Here is a 24123-nt window from a genome sequence, read left to right on the forward strand (position 1 = left end):
GACACCGCTTTAAAATACACTACCGTAATGTCAATATTAATTCCCAACTATTTGATTTACGCACGCATTGAGTGTATAATATAGTTGAGCCGCACCATGAGAAAACCAACATAGTGCATATGCGACCAGCATGGATCCGGACCAGCCAGCGCATCCACGCAGTCTGGTCAGGATCCATGCTGTTCGCTTTCAAAGCCTTTTGCAATTAGAGAAACCGTTAGTGAACAGCATGGATCCTGATCAGACTTGGCGGATGCGTAGGCTGGTCTGGATCCATGGTGGTCGCAAATGCAATATGTTGGTTTTCTCATGGTGTGGCTCAGTTTAACCTAGGTTTATTGAGTACCATTCAATGCGTGTGTACGTTCAATGTTGGAGAATTAATGCCTACCTGCTCTGTTACATAAAGCATCCAGACGATTCAGATTTTGTTTATGCTAGTAAAAAGTCATTGCGTGTGTTTCTGTAATTTCATATACGTTTTTATATGCTTAAAAATGATCAGACATGCGTATATGCATTATTTCAAAGTGTAATTTATGCTAAAACGCATCTTATCTGGAGCCCTGCTTTAATTTCATAGACATAAACTCTGATAAGATCTGGTAGAATATGTGTCCTCTAGTATGTTCATACCGATATGGTAGAACCTAGTGACCAAGTTTTTCACATCAGGTTAATACCCAGTTTTTATCTTGATCTAGATTTCATATAGACAATCACACAAAGTATTATGAAGATCAATTAGACAAGAGCTCGTAGAACATGAAATGCCCCCCTTGATGCATTCAGTAATTGCACAAGAAACATAAATAATTTGCCCACTGTAAACAAAAGCTCTACTGTTCTGGTTTAATGTGACCGTGACCTTTGACCTCAAAATCTAAAGGGGTCATCTACTGGTCATGACCAATCTCCCTATCAAGTTTCATGATCCTAGGCCCAAGCGTTCTTGACTTATCATCCGGAAACGGATTGGTCTACATACCGACCGACATCTGCAAAACAATATACCCCTCCTTCTTTGAAGGGGGGCATAAAAATGTGGCCTGTAGTGTTTAAACAAGGGTTTTCTATTATTTGATAAAGTGATCTATTTTGGGGACCTTAGGTTTCCCCATTTTAAACTTGACCTAGATTTCATAGAGACAAACAATCTGACAAACTTTTATGAAGATCATTAAGAAAATGTGGACTCTGCAGTGTTACCAAGATTTTTGATATTAATTGATCTAGTGACTTAGTTTTTAACCCTGAATGTACCAGTGTTAAAAAAATCAGTGTTTTATTGTTGGCTACATTCTGACCAAGACATGCACAGGGTGATCACAATAGCTCACCTGAGCACTTTGTTCTCAGGTGAGCTAAAAAAAAAAAAAATACTTCTACATCTATATAATCACTTCAAAACTTGGAAGATGGCTGCAAATTCAAATATAAATAAAAACTTTGCAATTTTAGACAGTACAAAAATTCCCTTATAATAATAATTTCAAAACAAACAAGGCTGTTCTCACACAGGTGACTTCAAATTTATTAGAGAAGTAAAAATTCTGTATCAAATAAACTGCAGAAAAATACCTTCACACATCTAATCCTGCCTTTCTCACAACATACATGTAAGAACGATTTAGCTGATATCCTTGCAGAGTCCTCGATCCACATATTTGGGTCACCGCCTTGCCGCAGAAAAGATTCAAGTCTTGCTGGACGGTCATCGCAGATTGCATGATAAACTAGTTCATCCATTATAAATATATATTGTCTCTCAGTTTTATACTTTATAATGTCTCTCAGTTTTTAACTTTTGTGCTACTGTAAAACAAATCATTATATTTAGAGTTAAACCATTTCTTTTTCTTAAAATGAAAGACTTAATAATGAAGTTAGTATAAACATCTAGCATGTCTAATGGCAAAGTGTTCTATCTCGTTAGTATTACTAATCAGGGATCAAACAGATATCAAATTCATGTCTTATAGTTAATCATGTAAACAAACCTTTTTTCTGTTTCTCCTTTTATTCCAAACCAGAAAGATCTTCTGTCAATTTGTGCGACATAAGGGAATTCAATGCTTTTGCCATAAAAATTGCTTTTATTATCATAATACAGAAAGCAACATCATAACTGTTAATCTGCATCCAAATTAACAAAATCAATCAATACTACAATGAAAATTCTGCTGTTACCTTTGCACATTTATAGCGTCCTTTCTCACAACATGTATGTAGAAGGTATTTTCCACTTTTGGCAGAAACGTCTTCAAGCCAAACATCTGGATTTGCACCATTACGTAACAGCATTTTCAATAAAATAGGATCATCTTTTATAACTGCGTGGTATACTTTCCCATCCATTCCACTGAAATTAAAGTACAGCATTATAATTGTACGAGTCTTGATATTGCTATTTTCAGGGTTCTTGCCAGAATTTTGTTATAGTCTGGCTCTCAGGAATTATAGCTGGGCACACTTTCAAGTGGTTTATTGAAATACGTATATTATTCTTTCAGTGAATTGAGATGACAATTAAATTATAAATGAAAAACCAAACAGAACATGCAAATTCAGTGAATTTATATCCACCGCTTAGGCCACACCAAACTGATTACCTGTTCATCGGATTTCCCGCACCAAATTGACGGGAAATGAAAAAAAATATTTTAATTTTTTTTTACCACCTGCACCTGGCGCATTTTTGGCGCTGGGTCGAAATCATTAGGAACGAAAAAAGAGGAGGAAATTCCAAAGTTTAAACGCACCTTGCTTGTAATTTATCAGAATATTGGAAGAACATGTTCTCTGACACAGCCACCGATTCGACTACGTAGTCTCCCTACCACACAGAAAGGCCTCAGTAGTATCAGTTTATTCAATTAAATTTTTAAATATTCGATCGCTTTAAAAATCGGGCATAACAAAATGGCAGCCTCCTATGTCTGCAAGTATTTCCAGCAACAGCTGTTGAGATTTCCCCGAGCTGCAGTTTTACAGCATTGTTTTAGGGCTGCTGCACTATACAATAAGATGAATCTTTCCACGTAAAACCCGCCAGGGGCATGTGTGTTTCTCAAACGCGGGTTTTTGTTTTGTTGATTGTTTTAACATTCTTTATTTGGTTCGAGTGATATTGAAGATGATACATGATAATACATCAGGAATTCTAGACATTTGCTTATATGTTACTCAAAAGTGTCAACATTTGTTTTTGTATACTTTGTATAATTAAACATTCAAAGTGCTGGATTTTCATTTGATTTCTGACCGTAAAACCCAGCCTGCTGACTTAGTCTCTTAGCACCGAATAGTACCACCTCAGATTACGTAGCAGGTTCAGTTGAGTACTGCGTGATCTGCATTTGTAATAGATACATGTTATCCAGCATTTTAAGGGTTAAGAGGTCTAATGTCACGAGCAGAGAAAATTGTTATATGAAATTTCAGAATAATAATAGCGCCGATATATTTCTTACTTTTTATTGTATGTATCACACATTAAAAATTCAAAGCTCCAAAGACAATGCCATCTGAATGTTACTTCACACACATTTGTTTTTCCGGCTTATGAACAGAAATACACTTAATCTGGTGTTAAATATGATGCAAGTGATTATTTTCTCTCTTTTCTCTCATCGCTCTTCGCTCGCTTCAAAAAATGATGATTTGAAAAAAAAATTAAAAAAATTTTTTTTTGCTTGCTCGCCCCAAATATTTTGGAAAAAAAATCCGAAGAACAAGACATCAATTTGGTGTGGCCTTAATAGGTTTTTTGTGAATGAGGGGACTATAATTTAAAAAAATTTTTTTTTCAGATATTTTTACAAATTTAAATATGGTATTGTGTTTCATGATGATCACTCATTATATAGGTTCCTTTGATATATTAATAATACATTTTTTTAACAAGTCAACAAATGATCAAGGAAAAAAACTGGTCAGAGGGGCATAACACCAAATGTGAGTAAAAATGTGCTCATTAAGGATTTTGTGATGTTTGGTGATTGTAGCTAAAGTTCTTTTTGAATTTAAGCATTTTCAATTTCAGACGAACGGACAGCCTTGCACCTATCATCCATATCAAACAATAATAAATTGTTAAATAGATAAAGTTAATATGTAAAATTATCAAAAACATATTTGAACAATTTAATATGATTTCTGTAAAATTTGACCAAAAAATGCAAATAAGGTGACAGTGAAAGAAGTTTGATATTTCTGGTTTTAGCGACCCTTAATATTCTTATAAAACAGTTCTATAGGACTGGAGAGATCGCTGTGACATCACACATTAACATCTGTTTATCTGATGGCGGGCAAAACATTATGTTTCTACACATCGTTTCTGTATGGGATCGGAATTTTTAATTTTAAATAACTTTTTCGCTCATTTATGGATTTTCAAAATTTAAAAAGTTTTGAAATACATACAATTTTCGTATTCAAATATATTTTTTAAATGAATACTGGTTTAAATGACAAATAATTTAAACAGTGACGTAGAGATGTTCAAAACTTTTAGAAAAGCACTGTAAATTAAGCGTTCATAATTATCCATTTTATTTCGAAATAATAATAAAAAGTAGGAAGTGGCTACGATTACGGTACTGTAATCCTAGCATCTGGTTCTAGGATAACAGGAGTTCCATATTCCTAGACAAACCTATGAGAATAGGCTAGGATTACGAAGTATTTTAAGACGCATCAAATTTATGTTAGGACATGCATAAATGACATTGTCATGATTGTTAACTTACATTTCACTTAATTTCCCTAAATATTTCGTGCTATCGATCGGCCGTTTTGGGTTAGTATAATCTTAATGGCGGTGCGCGGAAATATTATAGAATTATCTATATTTCGTATATACCTGCATTTTTTCATCAAGTCAACACAAATGGTATTTAATAACATACAATATGGTTATAAATCATAAAATTCAAAGTATAGAATTTTTTTTTAAATCTAACTTTTACACTCATATTTCTAATATATTTCCGCAAGCTGCCATTAAGATTATACTAACCCAAAACGGTGGATAGAAAACACGAAATAATAGGGCAGGCATGAAAAATTAAGTGAAATAAGTAAGTTTACAACATCATTTATGTGTGTCCTAACATATACTTTATGTCTCTTAATTACTTCCGTAATCCTAGCCTATCCTCATAGGGTTGTCTAGGAATACGGAACTTCCGTAATCCTAGAACCGGAGGCTAGGGTTATGGTACCGTAATCGTGCCTAAAAAGTAACTATAGTAATTAATAAATTGCTTGTTTTATAAACTTTCCATTGATCAAAAAATTATTGATATAATTTGTGATTTAAGAAACTAGGCTGTTAGAAAATCATTACTTTTTACAAAAAACATGGACGTTTGGCGTCTGCCCACCCGATCACTCTCTTATCAGGCCTCGACCTTAGCGGTGGACCGTTGGACCGACGCAACCAAAATAACGACAGGTCCACTAACTATCAAAAGTTGGGTAGACCGACGGTCAACCAATTGTCAGTCACGGTCTGCAAATAAAGTAAAACCCTTAAAAGTGAAAAATAGGGGAAAAATCATACCCATATCGGCGAATTCACAAAACGAATAAGTACGGCATTCTACAGTTATAAGCATTGGCGAGTTAAAGTCAGGAGAGCACGAATGGACTACTCCACCGATCGGGTGGTTCTTACGTGGTAACATTACCCAATTGAGAAATTACATCAGGCAAAATTGAATTTACCCGCGAATCGTAAAAATATCAAAAGTCATGCTGGTAATTTTCCATTCCACAAGCACGTGCGCCCTATCGTAATATCTAATTTACATCGCGGTTACTTTTGACACAAAAAAATGCGCGTAGTGCATTCATTTTTTATAATAATCGCTTCAAATTTTAAACACCGCTTGAGAACTAATACAGTTTGAATTCTTAACAATTTTAATAAGATATCGACAGGAATGTAGGCAAAATTCTTTAAAAACGATCAAATTTTCATATAATGTTTTGTAAAATTTCAAACAGCGCGATCTTGATTATTTATTTCTTTCTTAAAGTAAATAAATAGTACATACAATGGTAGTAAAATTCAGACTTTTTACTAGAAAGTACAAAAAACACAATTAAAAAATCTTAAATAATGAAAAAGTGGCAGCAATTTAAATACATGGAGTAAAACGATTTTTGGCAAACAGATTTCTGTTAGCGCGGCAGAATAGGTTACGTGACCTCGTGAACGTAAATAGAAATGTGGTTTTAATAAAAAGCACTGCAGTATGATGTCGTTGCGGGTTTTAATAAGTTTTAAATGATTCTTTGTACATGTATTTTTTGACACAACACTTTGTTAGATATTCTTCTCAAACAATAATGTCAAATTTCTTGAGGGCAAATAGGTCACAGAGGTAGGATATCCGCTATCATCGTTCACGGTTTGACACATTTACATGTCAGTTTATTCGGGATATTGCACATTCGCTTTATATAAATTATAAAAATTAAAGAAAAAACTTTTTTATTGATTTCTTCTCAATAATTTAAGGAATCGAGAAAGTACGATCAGACAGTGATGTGTCACATGGCGCGAAAACATGACGTAATGCCATGACAATCTCGGGCAACTATACCGCTTTGATCTCTATTTCAGATGCCATAATAACCGACACACTTCTTTTAGCTCTTTGAGGGGGTGTTAATTGATGATGAAAACACGGCCAATTTTTTAGTTTATCATCAGAATAATAACCGATAATTGTTAATGTTTTTTTTTCATTTTCAACACGGGTCGGGTGGATGATGATTATTGACTCCATATTTTGGGACACTTTTCAAAATAATTATTTTTCGGGATAACAGATTGCTACAGTCTTCCATTTTTAATTATTTTATAAATAAGTCCTGTTTCTTTGAGTCATATGAAGTTATGACGTCTACAACATCACAATTTATGTGATAGAATTGGAGGTCCACTAAAGTTTGAGCAGGTCTACTAGATTTTAGCAGTTGGTGGACCTGCTGGCAACTGCTGAAAAAAGTTAAGGTCGAGGCCTGCTTATCAGTTCTAAAAATAGAAAATACAAGGGATTTGTATACAAACACGATCTCTCCTATTAAAAAATTCTAAGTAGATATGTAATTTTCCATTTGTTTTAATTGAGAAAATATGTTTATTTTGTGGTTGGATATTTGGCCTAAATAGAGCACCATGAGAACAAATTATGTTCTTGGGCCTGTTCGTGTCGTTAGGGCTATTTCTATCTCTGGTCGGACACAAAAGAAAGAAGCGCCCAAGGACGTCCCTTATGTCGCTGCGAATATGAGAAAACAGGATAAGCCATTACAAGAGAATTTGGAAAGGCGTATCAGTCTTACTTACATAGATGTTTACTTCGCTTCTTCTAACCTACGCATTTTCATTTTGGTCCAGAGTCTGGACATCAAAGCGCCGCCTATGCATGTGATAAGTTCCCGTATACGTACTGTACGGTTAGTTACTTCGCACTGTTCAACGCCAGAAAAACGGGAGTAGAAGTAATCAAAGAAGAACAAAATACATATATAGCTCTTTGGAGTAATTAGTTTAATATCTAGAAAATGGGTGCTGGAGTTATTTTAAGGTCTTGAACTGTCTATGATACGTTTTGACTTGTACCCTAAATGCCTTTGGGTCAAAGTTGCAATACGGGCAGGACGGGTTTTAGCGGAAACCTGAAACCGGAAGTAAATATGTGTTCATGTCCTGCAATATTTCCACGAACTTCCCAAAGTTTTGATCAGTTAATATGTCTCTTGATGACAGGTTTCAGATAACAGGCTTAATGCAGAACATTTACCTCGATAACAGATAGTAAATATCCAGGAAGTATTAGCAATGACAAGTCGCTGGAGCCGATATTGCAGCAGTCTTGTAAGTAAAGAGGGTGGGGCACTAAGGTAAGGGTGGGGCAATTTGAAAACAAAACAAGTACGTGATTTTTGTATTTCTGTTTAACACAATATTTTTAACGTAGTTCTGTCATTTGTTGAGTGTATACAAATGCTTAGTATTCTCATCATGTAACTGTACACTTCCTTGCAATGATGAATGAAGGAAGTAACAAAAAACTTCCCTTTTTTTTATTACGACTGAAATTATGGCCTTGGTCTCATATACAGTATGTGTTCAAATGACAAATCAAGTGTGTTTTATGTTTTTACAGGGTGTTCTTGAAAGTGACAGTCGTGTCCTAGAATTTGACACATATCACAACCTTTTCAGGCTTTCTGTGCAAAATGGTGTCAGCTCTTATTTGCAGTCTTTCTGCTGCATATATATGGCTTGTTTTAATCTCTTTATCTATTACAAAGGAAGATTTTAGTCAGTATATGTTTCGAGTAATGCTAAAAGGAAATGTTGACATTTTGTATTATTAAAGGCAAAAGATAAAAATTGTCATGAAATTTTTGTCCCATTGAATTATGTGTAGGTTTCCAATCTCTCCCAACTTCACAGACATGAAGTTCACAGAAATGAGTTAATACTATTTTTTTGTCAAATGAATTTTGATTCTTTCATTGTTAACTTTGCATCTGAATAGGGATAACTAAGTATGGTAAAGTGTCAATAAGGATGTATGACAATCAAGTTTTGTTTAATACTACATGTGTCATAATATATTACGCTTTGTCTGATATGTTAAAGTTTGAATGTGTCTCAATTTATCACACACTCATTTATATTGATTTATAAGGTCCTAGACTCAAATCACAATGAGATTTGGTTTATGTTCTAATCTGGTTTATTTTTGTTTGATTGCTGCAGCTTTATTATGAATGGCATATATCAAATAAGAAAGCATTATGAATCACTTTATGACTACTTTCATCCCAAAGATGAATTGACATGATTTCTTTTGAAACACTAGGAACACACTACTCATTTTTACTGTTGTGTATATATAATATGAGTGTTTAAGGGGACATGACACAAGATGATCATCAGAGTTAAAAAAAAAAGTGGCATGGATTCAGTATAAATTTATACCATAAATATTTAAGTTGACATTTTATGAGTAAGGTAGATTGAAATGTGACTAAATTCCCTCCATTTGATATCCCATTTTTATCGCACGACAAACACTTTGCCAAGCTGAAAGCTTACATTTAAACTGAAACACTTGATTTTTTTTGTTTGCAGTGGGTCACTTTCAAAATAGGTTCAGATAGCAAATTTAGCTAAAAGGTCAAAAATGGCGCATCATATTTTGTGGCTGGAGCATAACTAAACAACCTTTGCAAGAAATTTAGGTCAAAGGTCAAGGTCATAAATTAAGCTCAAAGATCAAATCTGTCTGTCATATCATAATTAATTAATCATTCAAGGTATTAACTTCAAACTTAGGATTTAGGTAGGTGGTGATGAGATGATATGCAGAGTGTATGAACCAGGATGGTAGGTCAAAGGTCAAGGTCACAGCAAGGTCAAATCTGCCCATCATATTACGTGTCTAGAGCATAACTTAAAAAGAATATTAACCCTTTACTCCATAGAGATACAATAGTATTGATTATTGATACCCAATACACTCAGTAGCATTATCTGTACACTATCTCCATACAGGTTATTGGAGATAAAAAGCAAAAAAAACTTTTATTTGCTGTGTTACTCAATCAAAATTAGTTATGAATACTTGTTTTAAACCATTTAGCATCCAACATAATTTTATTTTTAGAAATTAAAATTTCCTTTCTGATGGTATAATTTCATAATTTTGGATGTAAATATTTTTCACAATAGAAAGCTACAAACCTAAGACTTTAGAAATATTATTTATAATTTAGTGTTTTTATGCATGTCACACAACAGAAAGAAATATTTTTACTGTTACAAATGCACAATTTTATTTAATTGAAGGTAAATGAAAAGACTAGAAAGGTCTGTATTAAGTGATTTTCAAATAAGCAAACCCATTTAATTATAATCATTAAAATCTACACCCCTACCAAACTTACAGAACTTCATAAGATCATTAAATTAATTAATTCATAATGTTTTGATAAGAAGCACTGATCAATGACACTTTCTATTAAAATTTGTTTAATCCACATCATTAAATAATGATGCAAACAAACACCTAATTGCTTTGTTTTGGACAGCTGTGCACAATAACACATCTTCCAAGGGTCAGGTCAATTAGCATAAATTCCATATGTTGACAAGTGATCTATGGATTTTAATGGTTGTTATGGTAACCACACCTTTTATTACACCAATCTTATGTCTATTTTTTACATAATTTGCCATAGTTGAATGATGAATGCAAATAATAATTGTTTTGGGTCCCCCTATTACTTTTCCATCCATCAATAGCTGTCCTAATATATAAAGTCAGTGTGATTTTCAGAAAATGCCACCTGAATTAAAAGTGATATTATCAATAAATTACAATATAACCACAAGATTTTCTGAAACTGATCTTTTATTAACAGTTTAACTTCACAAATATTGCTTTTGTGGGCTTCAAGTGCCAATATATTTTATTGGTATTTTGCATTTAAACTATCAGTGTAGTAGAATGCGATAAAATGCGTATCTATGGAGTAATGCATAGATGCGTTAAAAGGAGTATCTATGGAGTAATGCATAGATGCGTTAAAATGCGTATCTATGGAGTAAAGGGTTAAAGGTATTGACTTGAATTTGGAAAATAGGCAGGTGGTTCAGGCGATGAGCAGACTGCAACAATCTACATTACACCCCTCCCCATTAACTCCCCCGGGACCCTCCCCTGCCACCCCGCAAAAATCATTTAGTTTGCTGCCCTTTAATATCCTGTCACCACCACCATACACACACACCCTGCTTCCCACCCCCTCCCACTCATACCTCCCAGCAAAACAAAAAATCTTTAAATTTTGCTTTTTCTTTAAATTTGGTCTGTCCTTCTTTGATATAACCCTTTTGGCGTATATTGCCCAACTTGATGGAGCTCTTGTTGTTTTAAAATTTGAAAAGTTTGATGCAAAATTGGAGGCCAACTACTTTAAAATTTCTGGGCCTGTTTTCATCTATGTTTAGAGTATGGAACTAAGTTTCTAATATGCTAATTTTTCATTTTGCTCTGACATTGATAAATCTGCACAGAATTTGCAAGAAAATTTGCTTGAATCTTCATTCTGCAGGGAACAATGATTCAGCAAAATTTCAGCAGTATGAATATGCTATAAACAAAGTTATAGCAAATAAGTTTGTGTTTTTGTTAACATTATACATTTATTTTTTAGCCATGTAATCAACAGCAGAGGCCAGCCAGTAGAACAGTATATGTTGGAAACAAACACCCACATGATGAAGAAGTGTTCATCCCTGAGATATATCCGGATAACAAGATTGTCTCCTCAAGGGTATATAACCTTTACTTGTCTTGCAGACCGTTTTTCATCATTTTGGGAATGCTATAAACACCAGCATTAAAGTTTGAATAGTTGTTCGTCATCATTACCCACCTCATGTGGCACCACAACCACAAGTATTTCATGAATTATGCTCTCCTTTTAATTAGAATTTCAGGTTAAGGTTTGATGCACCCTTTCTCTATCTCTGTTATTGTTAAACTGATTTGATTCAAACTTAAACTCTTGTCCCAGGCTATTAATCACTCAAGTGATTATACCCCCACCAAACATGTTTGAGGGGGGTATATAGGAGTCAGTTTTGTCGCGTGTCGCGTCCCGTCCCGTCCCGTCCCGTCCCGTCCCGTCGCGTCCCGAAATCTATTATCTCAGTTATCACCAAATGGATTTGATTCAAACTTAAAATACATGTTCCACCTTATCACCCACATCATGTGACACAAGGTGCATAACTCTTGACACCAAGTTTTCATGAATTATGTCCCCTTTTACTTAGAATTTAGGGTTAATTTTGCTGTATTTTCACTCTATCTCAGTTATTACTAAATGGATTTGATTTAAACTTAAAATAGATGTTCCACCTCATCACCCACATCATGTGACATAAGGTGCATAACTCTGACACCAATTTTTTTTATGAATTATGCCCCTTTTTACTTAGAATTTAAGGTTGATTTTGATGTATTTTCACTATATCTCAGTTACTACTGAATGGATTTGATTCAAACTTAAGATAGATGTTCCACCTCATCACCCACATCATGTGCCCACATCATGTGACACAAGGTGCATAACTCTGACACCAAGTTTTCATGAATTATGTCCCCTTTTACTTAGAATTTAAGGTTAATTTTGTTGTATTTTCACTATATCTCAGTTATTACTAAATGGATTTGATTCAAACTTAAAATAGTTGTTCCACCACACCACCTACATCATGTGACATAAGGTACTTAACTCTGACATAAATTTTTTATGAATTATGTCCCCTTTTACTTTAAATTTAAGGTTGATTTTGATGTATTTTCACTATATCTCAGTTACTACTGAATGGATTTGATTCAGACTTAAAATAGATGTTCCACCTCATCACCCACATCATGTGACACAAGGTGCATAACTCTGACACTAATTTTTCTTGAATTGTGTCCCCTTTTACCTAGAATTTAAGGTTAATTTTGATGTATTTTCACTATATCTCATTCTGATTGGCTTTAGAGCCAAAGGAAGTAAACCTTTTTTTTAACTTTGTATGGAGTTTCTCACCTAAATTCCAGGAATTAGTCTATTTTTAGAAATCCTATTTTTAGATTTCAATATTTTAGGTATTTTTCTAACTTTTTTATTATAAGTCCTATGTAAAAAGTAAATACATTTTTCTGTGGTAACATGGGTCGGTAAGACACTTTTTTGTATTCACTTTTAGTGTATCTCTAATATTAGAGATTTAATATATTTACTAGTATTACTATACTAGTATTATACTAGTATTACTTACATGTGGAAGCCCAGGATGAAGTACTCCAAAGACTAAGTATTTTTAAGATTTCTTATGGTTGCCATTCTTCTGTGACAAGACCGTATGGTGGGGGTATGAGTCACTCCTGTGACAGTTCTAGTTACATTAGTTTCCTCAGATTTGCCCTATGTCACTACCAAGCGTGTTGTCTCCTTTGACAGCTCTTGTTTGCTTTGGTAACTCTATATGGGGAAAAAGCCCTGTCTGGGTAATTATGTCTCCCACCACACAGTGGTGTGGGACACAAAATGATTTACTCCTGCCTGTGTGTGTGTCTGTCACAAATCTTGTCCACGCTCTAAGTCGAACATTTCTCATCTGATCTTCACCAAACTTGAAAAAATGTGTTTGACCATAAGTCCTTGGCCAAGTTTGATAACTAGCCAAATCTGCCCAGGCACTTCGGAATTATGGCCCATGAATTACCGAAAATTGGCCTTTTTACTCTTGTCCACGCACTAAGTCGAACATTTCTCATCTGATCTTCACCAAACTTGAAAAAATGTGTTTGACTATACGTCCTTGGCTAAGTTCGATAACTAGCCAAATCGGCCCAGGCACTTTGGAATGATGGCCTGTGAATTACGGAAAATCTGCATTTTAGCTCATCTAAATTTTGAAAAAAATGATGAGTTATTGTCATCACTTGATTGATGTCGGTGTTTGCGTTGCCGTTGCCTGGTTACGTTTTATGTTTAGGTCAGCTTTTCTCCTAAACTATCAAAGCTATTGCTTTGAAACTTGCAACTCTTGTTCACCATAAATAGCTGACTCTGTTCATAACTCCATCCTGCGTTTTGCAAGAATTATGGCCCCTTTTGGACTTAGAAAATATCAGATTTCTTGGTTAAGTTTTATGTTTAGGTCAACTTTTCTCCTAACCTATCAAGGGTTTTGCTTTAAAACTTGCAACACTTGTTCACCATTAATAGCTGACTCTGTACAGCAAAAACGTAACTCCATCCTGCTTTTTGCAAGAATTATAGCCCATTTTGGACTTAGAAAATCAGATTTTTTGGTTAAGTTTTGTGTTTGTCAGCTTTTCTCCTAAACTATCAAAGCTGTTGCTTTAAAACTTGCAACACTTGTTCACCATCAATAGCTGACTCTGTACAGCAAGAAATAGCTTTTTGCAAGAATTATGACCCCTTTTGGACTAAGAAAATATCAGATTTCTTGGTTTAGTTTTGCATTTAGGTAAACTTTTCTCCTTAATTGTCGAAGATACTGCTTTAAAACTTGGAGCAATTATTTGGCATTAAAATTTGGCTCTGCACAGCAAGTACGGTGACTCTGCATTGCTTTTTGCAAGAATTATGGCCCCTTTTGGACCTAGAAAATCATGGATAGGACAATATTTCTATTATACAGAGACAAAAAAAAATCAGATGAGCATCTGCACCCGCAAGGCAGTGCTCTTGTTACTCTTGTCTGCGCTATAAGTCAAACAGTTCTACTCCAATCTTTATCAAACTTGAACCAAATGTTTTTGACCATAACTCCTCAGCCAAGTTCATTAACAAGTCAAATCACCCCAGGCACTTTAAAATTGTGGCCCTTGAATTACCCAAAATCAGCCTTTTTACTCTTCAAAGGTATATTTGTCATGTTTGTAGGGAGTAAGCAGTATATAAAGACTGACTTACTACTTAGATGATTAGGCCGTTGTGAGAGACATGCACTTTTCTCAAAAGCAGCTCTAGTTAATTAACTGGATTTATACCTAAATAAGGTGAAATATGCTTCCTAGATTGTGCTTTCCAAAGCTGGACCTCGATAATTTCTGCTTGCCAGTCTTAGGCTGTTTTCCAACTTAGAATGATTTATAAAACTAAAAGAAAAAAAATTGATTGGAGAAAAGAGAAGAACATTTTTGAATGGAGAATTTGGTCAGAAATTACAATAAAGTTATATGCACCTTTCATTCGAAATTTTCCTAAATGTCGGCTGATTTCTTAAAAATAGCTAAAAAAATCTCCCCAGGCCTGTAAGATGTACTTTATAACTTGAGTAACATTTTCTCAATAAAAATGATATAGTGGCATTTTTTCATTGTGCACAGAAATAAAATTCTTGAACATAATGCTTGTGCAATTTTCATATAATGCTGTTTTACCGACAGGGTGTGTAAATGAGGAAATTTTTAATTGAAAATAGTTAACTATGAATTTGAGCCACAGGTGCATGTTTGGTTAATTATCTTGTCAAAGTTTTTATGCCCCCGAAGGGAGGATATTAGTTTTCAACTGTCAGTCCGTTAGTTGTCATACAACGTTAACTTTTGCATGAAGGCACTTACCGCGAACCACTGCACCCAGGACTTTCAACTTAACATGCTGATAGTACTTATTGATGACACGACTCTACTGACTTGGGCCATCCAGTCAAAGTCAAGGTGCTGCAGGGGCATTTGTCAGCATTAGTGACAGCTCTTGTTTAAAAGCAATTATGCTTACATGATCTCGTTTTATTTATTCTGTTTTATCTATGCTCTTTTCAAATTTTCAGTATACATCGTGGAATTTTCTCCCAAAGAACTTATTTGAGCAGTTCCGACGTGTTGCCAACTTCTACTTCCTATGTGTTGGAATTGTCCAGGTAAGTATTTTGCAATTTTGGTGATAAAGTTCTGAGCAACAACCTAGTTACAATACATGCATGTTAATCTTCCCAGTGGTATTGGCTCTGAAAAGGCATCCTTGCTGTAACAGTTAAGCTCATATTTAAACATGTGAAGAACCATCTTTAGCTTGACTATTTGAAGAGTAGGTAGAGCTATTGCACTCACCCATTTGTTGACATCTGGTCATGTTTTTGCAACCCTTTTTTCTCCCACCCCAAGTTTCTTTTTGGTGGGAACAAGATTCGTCTATGTCCGTCTGTCTGTATCCAGATGTCTGCCTGAATTTATGTTATGCATATCTGAAAAGTATTTCACTTAGACTCATGAAACATCATAGGATTGTTCTTCAGCATGTAAAGTTGTGCATCTGAGGTTTAATTTGGAATTTCATTCAGTAAGACCTGATCTGCAATGCACAGGTTCCGCAACCTTTTTATAAACTTAAGCCCCTGTTTTGACTTAGCAATTTTTGGTTAAGTTTCTTTATGTAAGTTGGTATCTCAGCAATCACAGGTGGTAATGGCTTGAAACTAAGCACGCTTGTTCAGAGTAATGCTTTGAAATGAAATGCACAGGGCCCACAACTATGTTTTTGCTGTTTTACAAATATGTACCAATTTTTGACTTTTTTCAGCCTGAGCACAAAGTGCTCAAGGTGAGCTATTGTGACCGGTCATTGTCTGCGTGCGTCATCCATTGTCTGTCGTCCATCAACATTTGCCTTGTAAACACTCTAGAGGCCACAGTTGTGACCCAATCTTTATGAAACTTGGTCAGAATGTTAGTCTTGATGATCTCTAGGTCAAATTCGAAACTGGGTCATGTGGGTTCAAAAACTAGGTCATTAGGCCAGATCAAAGGAAAAGCTTTTGAACACTCTAGAGGCCACAATTATGACCCAATCTTTATGAAACTTGGTCAGAATGTTTGTCTTGATAATCTCTAGGTCAATTTTGAAACTGGGTCATGTGGGATCAAAAACTAGGTCACTAGGCCAGGTCACAGGAAAAGCTTGTGAACACTCTAGAGGCCACAGTTATGATTCAGTCTTTATGAAACTTGTTCAGAATGTTTGTCTTGATATCTCTAGGTCAAGTTCAAAACTGGGTCATGTAGGGTCAAAAACTAGGTCACTAGGTAAGATCACATGAAAAGCTAGAGGCCATAGTTGTGACCCAATCTTTATGAAACTTTGTCAGAATATTTGTTTTGATGATGTCTAGGCCATGTTGGAAACTGGGTCATGTGGGATCAAACTCTAGGTCAGTAAGCAAAATCAAAGGAAAAGCTTGTGAACACTTTTGAGGCCACAGTTGTGATTCAATCTTTATGAAACTTGGTCAGAATGTTTGCCTTGATGATCTCTGGTAGGTTTGAATCTGTGTCATATGGGTCAAAAACTATGTCACATGTCAGATCAAAGAGAAGCTTGTGAACACTCTAGCGGCATTAGTGTGACTCAATCTTTATGAAACTGAATCGAATGTTTGTCTGATGATTTCTAGGTCAAGTTATTGAAACTGGGTCATGTGGGTCAAAAACTAGTCACTAGCAAATCAAAGGAAAACTTGTTAACTCTAAAGAGCATATTTAAGTTTGAAACTGATGCAAATTAGTCAGAATGTTTTCTTGATGATCTATAGTTACAGGTTTGAATCTGTGTCATGTGGATTAAAAAACTAGTCACCTGGTAAATCAAAGGAAAAATATGTGAAACACTCTAGAGGCCAACAGTTGTGACCCAATCTTTATAATACTTGGTCAAAATGTTATGCTTGTGATCTCCAAGTCAAATTCGAAACTGGGTCATGTGGGGTCAAAAACTAGGTCAATGGCCATCAACTCTGTTGAGCGATATAGGGCCATTATGGTCCTCTTGTTTTTTTTTTGGTTTGATCTAAAATTTGACAAAGCAGGGTTACTGTTTTATGTGTATGTTTTTATTTATATTTTTTTTTAAGTGACAAGGCTTTTAAATAGTCAAGCGTTTCTGTTCCCGAAAAATGGTAAGAATTGGCAGCTTTTTAAAGTTTTTGAAATCTGTGATTCTGTTTAAATTGGGAATTTTGTAAAAAGTAATATTTAAAATGAAAATGTCTTGAGTTTATTTTTCACAAGGAAGTGGTTCAGGAATGACATTTCCTTAAAAAGTTCAGGTTGACATAGAGGAATTCACATACTTTAGAGTTTTTTTTCAACAAATATTATTATTTGCCTATTTCAGAGTAATATAACATGAATTAGCACTTTGAACTTACTAGTATCTGTGGGGACCAATGACCGTAAAAGCTTGAATGGTATATGTATTGTCAGAAATGTTTATCATTGATTTGAGCCGTGCCATGAGAAAACAACATAGGCTTTGTGACCGGCTGGATCAGACCAGCCTGCGATCCACGCGTCTGGTCAGGATCCATGCTGTTCGCTTTCAAAGCCTATTGCAATAGGAGAAACCATTAACGAACAGTATGGATCCTGACCAGATTCAATATTTACACTATGTTGGTTATCTCATGGCATGGCTCATTTGTTCAATATTTACAGTTGACGATTGACACTCCAGTGAGTCCTGTCACCAGTATTCTTCCTCTTGTGTTTGTCATCACATGTACAGCCATAAAACAGGTAAGTCACTGTATAGTAAGGTAGTGGAACCCATAAAGACTGTCTGCAGTTTTTGTTTCATTACATTTATATGCAAATTTTACATTTTCCTGTCATAATGCAAAAAAAAGACAGGTTTCTCCTGTGACCAAAGGATAGGGAAATATGATACAAAGAATACATAATCGCGGAAATTTATGAGTACAGGTCTACTACTGAAATAGCTGTCAAGTTGTAAAGTTGAAATTGGGGATTGTCGCTTTGATTCCGGTTTCTGGAGAAAAGTTACTAGTACTTTGGATTTGATTTTCATTTGTCAGTGAGGCCCTGGGAAAGCTTCTAGAATTGAAGTATCTTCTGTGTCACCCATATAGGCAACCAGTGGCAACTATATCAATATAAACTTAGAAACACATGTTATTTAGAAACTAGGGATGGGAATGAATACTGAAATCAATATTCGAATATTTGGTTTGCTATATTCGAATATTCAGCATGTTTTAATGGAATTTTTAAATCTTTATTAATTGATTGGCATATACACAATATATTCCGCTGTTTAAAATGTGAATCATCATACGTAATAAGGCCTAAAAATGTTTGTTTCGGGTTACCTGACCATACCTAGTTAGACCCGCCGATCCTAGTGTTTTATTTCACGACTCTGTGAGTATAATCATGAACATATTTAACTTATTCAAATTTTTAGAAGAAACATTCAAATCGATTAAAATTTAGACCGTTGCAACGTTATCTAAAAATAGCAGGTCATCCAATTCAAGCACGTGTCGCGCTATTGTATTACCGCCGCCATTTTGAAAATTTTCAATCGGCGAGTAAAAAGCCGACAAACTTAACGAAGGCAGACTAAACCTCCTTCAACATGATCATATATTATTTCTTGATTTTATTATAAACTACTTCAAAATTCATTTCAAATACGGCCAATTGCCCAGGCGCTGTGTGTTTGAGTTACCCAGGGGTGCTTGAGTTAACCTGGGTGCTTGAGTTAGCCTAGGTGCTTGGGTTAACTTGGGTGCTTGAATTAACCTGGGTGCTTGAGTTAACCTGGGTGCTTGAATTAACCTGGGTGCTTGTGTTAACCTGGTTGCTTGAGTTAGTCTAGGTGCTTGGGTTAGCCTGGGTGCTTGAATTGAGTTAGCCTGGGTGCTTGAATTGAGTTAGCCTGGGTGCTTGGGTTATCCTGGGGTGCTTGAGTTAGCCTGAGTGCTTGAGTTAGCTTGGGGTGCTTGAGTTAACCTGGGTGCTTGAGTTAACCTGGATGCTTGAATTAACCTGGTTGCTTGAGTTAGTCTAGGTGCTTGGGTTAGCCTGGGTGCTTGAATTGAGTTAGCCTGGGTGCTTGGGTTATCCTGGGGTGCTTGAGTTAGCCTGAGTGCTTAAGTTAGCTTGGGGTGCTTGAATTAACCTGGATGCTTGAGTAATTAACCTGGGTGCTTGAGTTAACCTGGTTGTTTGAGTTAGCCTTGGTGCTTGAGTAAACCTGGGTGCTTGAGTTAGCCTGGGTTGCTTGAGTTAACCTGGGTGCTTTTGTAATTAACCTGGGTGCTTGGGCTAGCCTGGGTGCTGTAACACGTTCAAAATTTGAATTTTTAAGTTAGATTAAGTTTTACCTTTGAAATAGTCATGCTAGTTTCTGTCTGATTTTAATACGTTTAATAGGTACACCATACAAAAAGAATGGAAGTGGAGTACGTCTTGATCAAAAACAGACAGTTAATAAAACTGAATTTTAATTAATCCAGCCATGTTTAATAGATATATGAGATGGTTTATTCATACCTGGCTAGGAACTTTACATACATAATAATTTGCATTAGAGCTATCATAATATTATATTGATTGCAACAAAGATGTTTTTCATTCTATTGGACATCCATATAAAGAATTATAGAGCTTCAAAATGTCAAACCAGAGGTTATGGGTTTGATTTCAGACAAAAAGGTTATCCTTGATTACTATTGTCTTTTTTGAGGGGCCTCTTTGGCTGAGTGGTTAAGGTCGCTGACTAAACCCAACAAGATAAAAATAAATAAATGTCTTTTTTGAACAAAGATTTAATGTCCATTGCAGTTATATAGTTAACCATTACTGTTCTAAGATGGGAAGTTGTCTTTGCACAAAGAGATTAATTTGGTACTTTAGGAAGTCCACAGACCATGTTACATTTAATATTTGAAAGAGTTTAGAAAAATAGCCTTTTGGGCTTTAAACTGAAACATTGTTTTACTAGTTAGAGACTAACAAATTCCATTGCGGACTAGTACTCAGTTTTCAAGTTGGTAGTCCTGTAGACTACTGCAGCTTTGTGTTAGAAAATATGTAAACTAATCCACCAGAGTGCATGCCCTTATGTCAGTTATAGATATATGTATTACTTCCTTCACTGATTATGTATTAAGATTACAACATATAATATTTTGTCATCTACTACATGTTGGACTATAATAAAATAATAAAATCTGGTTGTGAGTTACTAGTCCTGTTGACTAGCACAGTGAATAGTGAAAGAGTAAAAGGTTCCCTATTGAATTCAATACTAACAGTTCTGTATTCATTGTTTTACAGGGCTATGAAGATTGGTTGCGTCACAAATCAGACCGGGAAGTCAACCATAGAGAGGTTGAAATCATACGAGACGGGCACCTTACAACGACTAAATCAATGCATATCAAGGTAAATTACAGTTATATAATTATTATCTGATTATCTCACATTAGAATGAATAGATAATGATATATTATTCCATATTTGTTGTGTTGCTTCAACTGATTAAAACAAAGATGTTTTAAGAATAGTTGAAATGAAAAACAAATATTAAAATACTTTCTTATTCACATGGCAGAACATTTTCAGAGACTTATATTCCCATTGAGAATTATACCTCTACTGTGCAAAAAGTAATAGAAAATTGGTGTTAGCTTTTTTATAGCACAGGGATCCGTCACATGCTATGATAGAAGGGAAAAATTTCTTTTAAATGTTTTTTAAATGAAATTCAGGAACTTATCTGTAAAAAAACACAAAAAACACCCATAAACCACTTATGACTCTTTATATGTGGTTTATGGGTGATTTTTTTTTACATATAAGTTCTTGAATTCCATTTAAAAAAAACATTTAAAAGAAATTTTTCCCCTCTATCATAGCATGTGAAGGATCCCGGTGTTTTATAGGATAGTTAAATTCATTAACTACAACTCCCTGAATTATCTCCTTTTTGCTTCTTGCAGTGTGAATTTTTGGAACGTGAAATTCTTGTGCCGCCGTTTCTATCTAGCATTTGATAGGAGCATGCAGATTTCAACTGAACACTTCAAATACTTACTAAAATGTAGTAGAATAAATGAAAATACAATGTTATTGAGAACAGGCATGAGGAAAGGAAAGGAAGAAAGATTAGGACTAATTATATTTGGACTACTCGGGACTAGAATGAATATCTGACCTATATTTTAAATGATGGCCTCGGTAGCAAAGTGGTTGAGCATTTTGAGTGTGGGAGGTTGTGGGTTCACTCTATGGCTGTTTCATACCAAAAAATGGTACACCAGGTTCCTAGCTTGGTGCTTAGCATTAAGAGGATAGTTCTAGGTCTGATTAGCCTGGTGACAGTATAATGTGACTGGGTTGGGTATTGGAGAGATATTCCAGAGAGGCAGGACTATAAACTCTCTATACCTGTCATTTATATGACTGAATAATATTGAAAAAGACGCTAAACTGGAACATACACACATACACTAAGTTTCACTGTCTATTAAGAGTACTGTTATTCAATGAATTTATTAAATTTCTCATCTCGTTACAGGTTGGTGATATAGTACGTGTGAAAAGTAACAAAGGGTTTCCGTGTGATATGGTCATGTTGTCTTCCGCTGACCCAGAAGGAAATTGTTACATAACTACAGCAAATTTAGATGGAGAAACCAACTTAAAGGTACTGTGTGTGTAATTTTCATTGATGGTAATTTTTAAAGTTGGAAAGAAAGAAAAGATCAATGGTTAAGTCTTAGTTATTGAAAGGAATAACAATTTACAAATCTTTATGTGGATATTCTACATCTTTAATATGTTTTTGAAAAATATAGACATCTTTCTTTGGAAATGAGATTATAAATGATGCCGTCAGACATTTTAGTAATCTTTGAAATGGTTTGCTAAAAAATGTGCCCTAAATTACCCTGTTGTAAAATAGATACAAGTTGGTACATACATGAAGATGACTTCCTCAGAGTTACAGCAGTTACTGAAGGTCAGAAACCAGCTAGAGTTAAAAGAATTAAAGATTGTTTCAGCAGTTTAATTTTTTAGCTGGACTATTCGAAGAATAAGTAGAGCTATCCTACTCACCACGGCGTTGGAGTCACACCTTGGTTAAATTTTTCGTACCAGTCCACATTTTGACAAAGTCTTTTGAGGTAAAGCTTTGAAACTTTCAACACTTGTTTACCATCACCATATCCAGTTATAGGCAAGAGTACATAACTCCATCAAGGATTTTGACTGAATTATGGCCCCTTTTGACTTAGAAATCTTGGTTAAGTTTTTCATACCAGTTCATATTTTGTATAAAGTGTTTGACATATTGCTTTGAAACTTTTATCATTTGTTTATTATAATAGTCTCTATCTGTAGGCAAGAGTACATAACTCTGTCAACTATTTTGGCTGAATTATGGCCCTTTTTGGACTTGGAAATTGGCTCTGTTTTCGTACAAGTCCAAAACTATTTGACATATGGCTTTTAAACTTTGAACACTTGCTTATCATCATGATTTCCATCTGTAGGCAAGAGTACATAACTCTGTCAACTATTTTGGTTGAATTATGGCCCTTTTTGGACTTTGAAATTGGTTCAGTTTTTCGTACAAGTCAATGTTTTGTCAAAACTATTTGACATGTGGCTTTGAAACTTTGAACACTTGTTCATCAACATAATTTCCATCTGTAGGCAAGAGTACATAACTCTGTCAATTATTTTGGCAGAATTATGTCCCTTTTTGGACTTGGAAATCAATTAAATTTTTCATACCAGTCCATATTTTGCCGAACCTGTTTGTCATATGGCTTTGAAACTTTGACCACTTGTTTACCATCTTAGTCTACATTATGTAGGCAAGACTTCATAACTAGGCCAAGGACTTTAACTCAGTTAAGCCCTTTTTTGACATAGAAATAAGTTAAGTTTCTCATACCATTCCATATTTTGTCTAAACTGTTTCACTTTGAACACTCCATTACCATCATGGTCACACATTGCCATTTAGTGCAAGTCTTATCCAAATCCACAAATACAGGAACATTGTTTGTCTAATCTATTTTTTTCTTTTGTCTGAAAATCTGTGGTAATATTTTGACCCCATTCTTCCATCAATTCTTCGAATAGTCGAGCGCGCTGTCATCCGACAGCTCTTGTTTTGTTTAAATCCTGATTTTTGTGTAACAGTCCCTGAATTTTGTGTAACAGTTTCTATCTTTTGTATAACAGTCCCTGTATTTTGTGTAACAGTTTCTATCTTTTGTGTAACAGTCCCTGTATTTTGTGTAACAGTTTCTATCTTTTGTGTAACAGTCCCTGTATTTTGTGTAACAGTTTCTATCTTTTGTTGTGTAACAGTCCCTGTATTTTGTGTAACAGTTTCTATCTTTTGTGTAACAGTCCCTATATTTTGTGTAGCAGTTTCTATTTTTTTGTGTAACAGTCCCTATATTTTGTGTATCAGTCTGTCTTTATACCCCCACCAAACATGTTTGAGGGGGGTATATAGGAGTCAGTTTTGTCGTGTCCCGTCGCGTCGCGTCCCGTCCCGTTGCGTCCCGAAATCTATTATCTCAGTTATTACCAAATGGATTTGATTCAAACTTAAAATACATGTTCCACCTTATCACCCACATCATGTGACACAAGGTGCATAACTCTTGACACCAAGTTTTCATGAATTATGTCCCCTTTTACTTAGAATTTAAGGTTA

The 24123-nt window shown here is 34.9% G+C and overlaps 2 protein-coding genes across 12 annotated transcripts in view; one reads left to right on the forward strand and one right to left on the reverse strand.

The window, feature by feature from the left end:
* LOC123554047 (ankyrin repeat and SOCS box protein 10-like) overlaps positions 1 to 2356 on the reverse strand; it is a 34969-nt gene extending 32613 nt beyond the window's left edge. The window contains exons 1-2 of one of the 4 annotated variants that reach the window (XM_045343907.2): positions 2191 to 2330; positions 1582 to 1815 (exon numbers count right to left, since the gene is read on the reverse strand). In XM_045343907.2, coding sequence (XP_045199842.2) covers positions 1582 to 1749 — 168 coding nt within the window. In that variant the 5' untranslated portion in view covers positions 1750 to 1815; positions 2191 to 2330. Of the gene's footprint in view, positions 1 to 1581; positions 1816 to 2190 lie in introns of those variants that run through there. The other 3 variants (XM_053548540.1, XM_053548541.1, XM_045343912.2) reach the window with 3 other exon arrangements.
* Positions 2357 to 7681: 5325 nt separating this feature from the next.
* LOC123554046 (phospholipid-transporting ATPase IF-like) overlaps positions 7682 to 24123 on the forward strand; it is a 70529-nt gene continuing 54087 nt past the window's right edge. For all 8 annotated transcript variants that reach the window (XR_008371771.1, XR_008371772.1, XM_045343906.2 and 5 more), the window contains exons 1-6: positions 7682 to 7897; positions 11254 to 11373; positions 15410 to 15499; positions 18069 to 18149; positions 20718 to 20825; positions 21961 to 22089. Coding sequence is in view for 6 of the 8 variants with exons in the window: in XM_045343906.2 (XP_045199841.2) it covers positions 7862 to 7897; positions 11254 to 11373; positions 15410 to 15499; positions 18069 to 18149; positions 20718 to 20825; positions 21961 to 22089 (564 nt within the window). In the remaining 2 variants the exon portion in view is untranslated. The remainder of the gene's footprint in view (positions 7898 to 11253; positions 11374 to 15409; positions 15500 to 18068; positions 18150 to 20717; positions 20826 to 21960; positions 22090 to 24123) is intronic.

This window comes from Mercenaria mercenaria, chromosome 7 (genome assembly GCF_021730395.1).
Source record: "Mercenaria mercenaria strain notata chromosome 7, MADL_Memer_1, whole genome shotgun sequence".
Classification (NCBI taxonomy): Eukaryota; Metazoa; Mollusca; class Bivalvia; order Venerida; family Veneridae; genus Mercenaria; species Mercenaria mercenaria.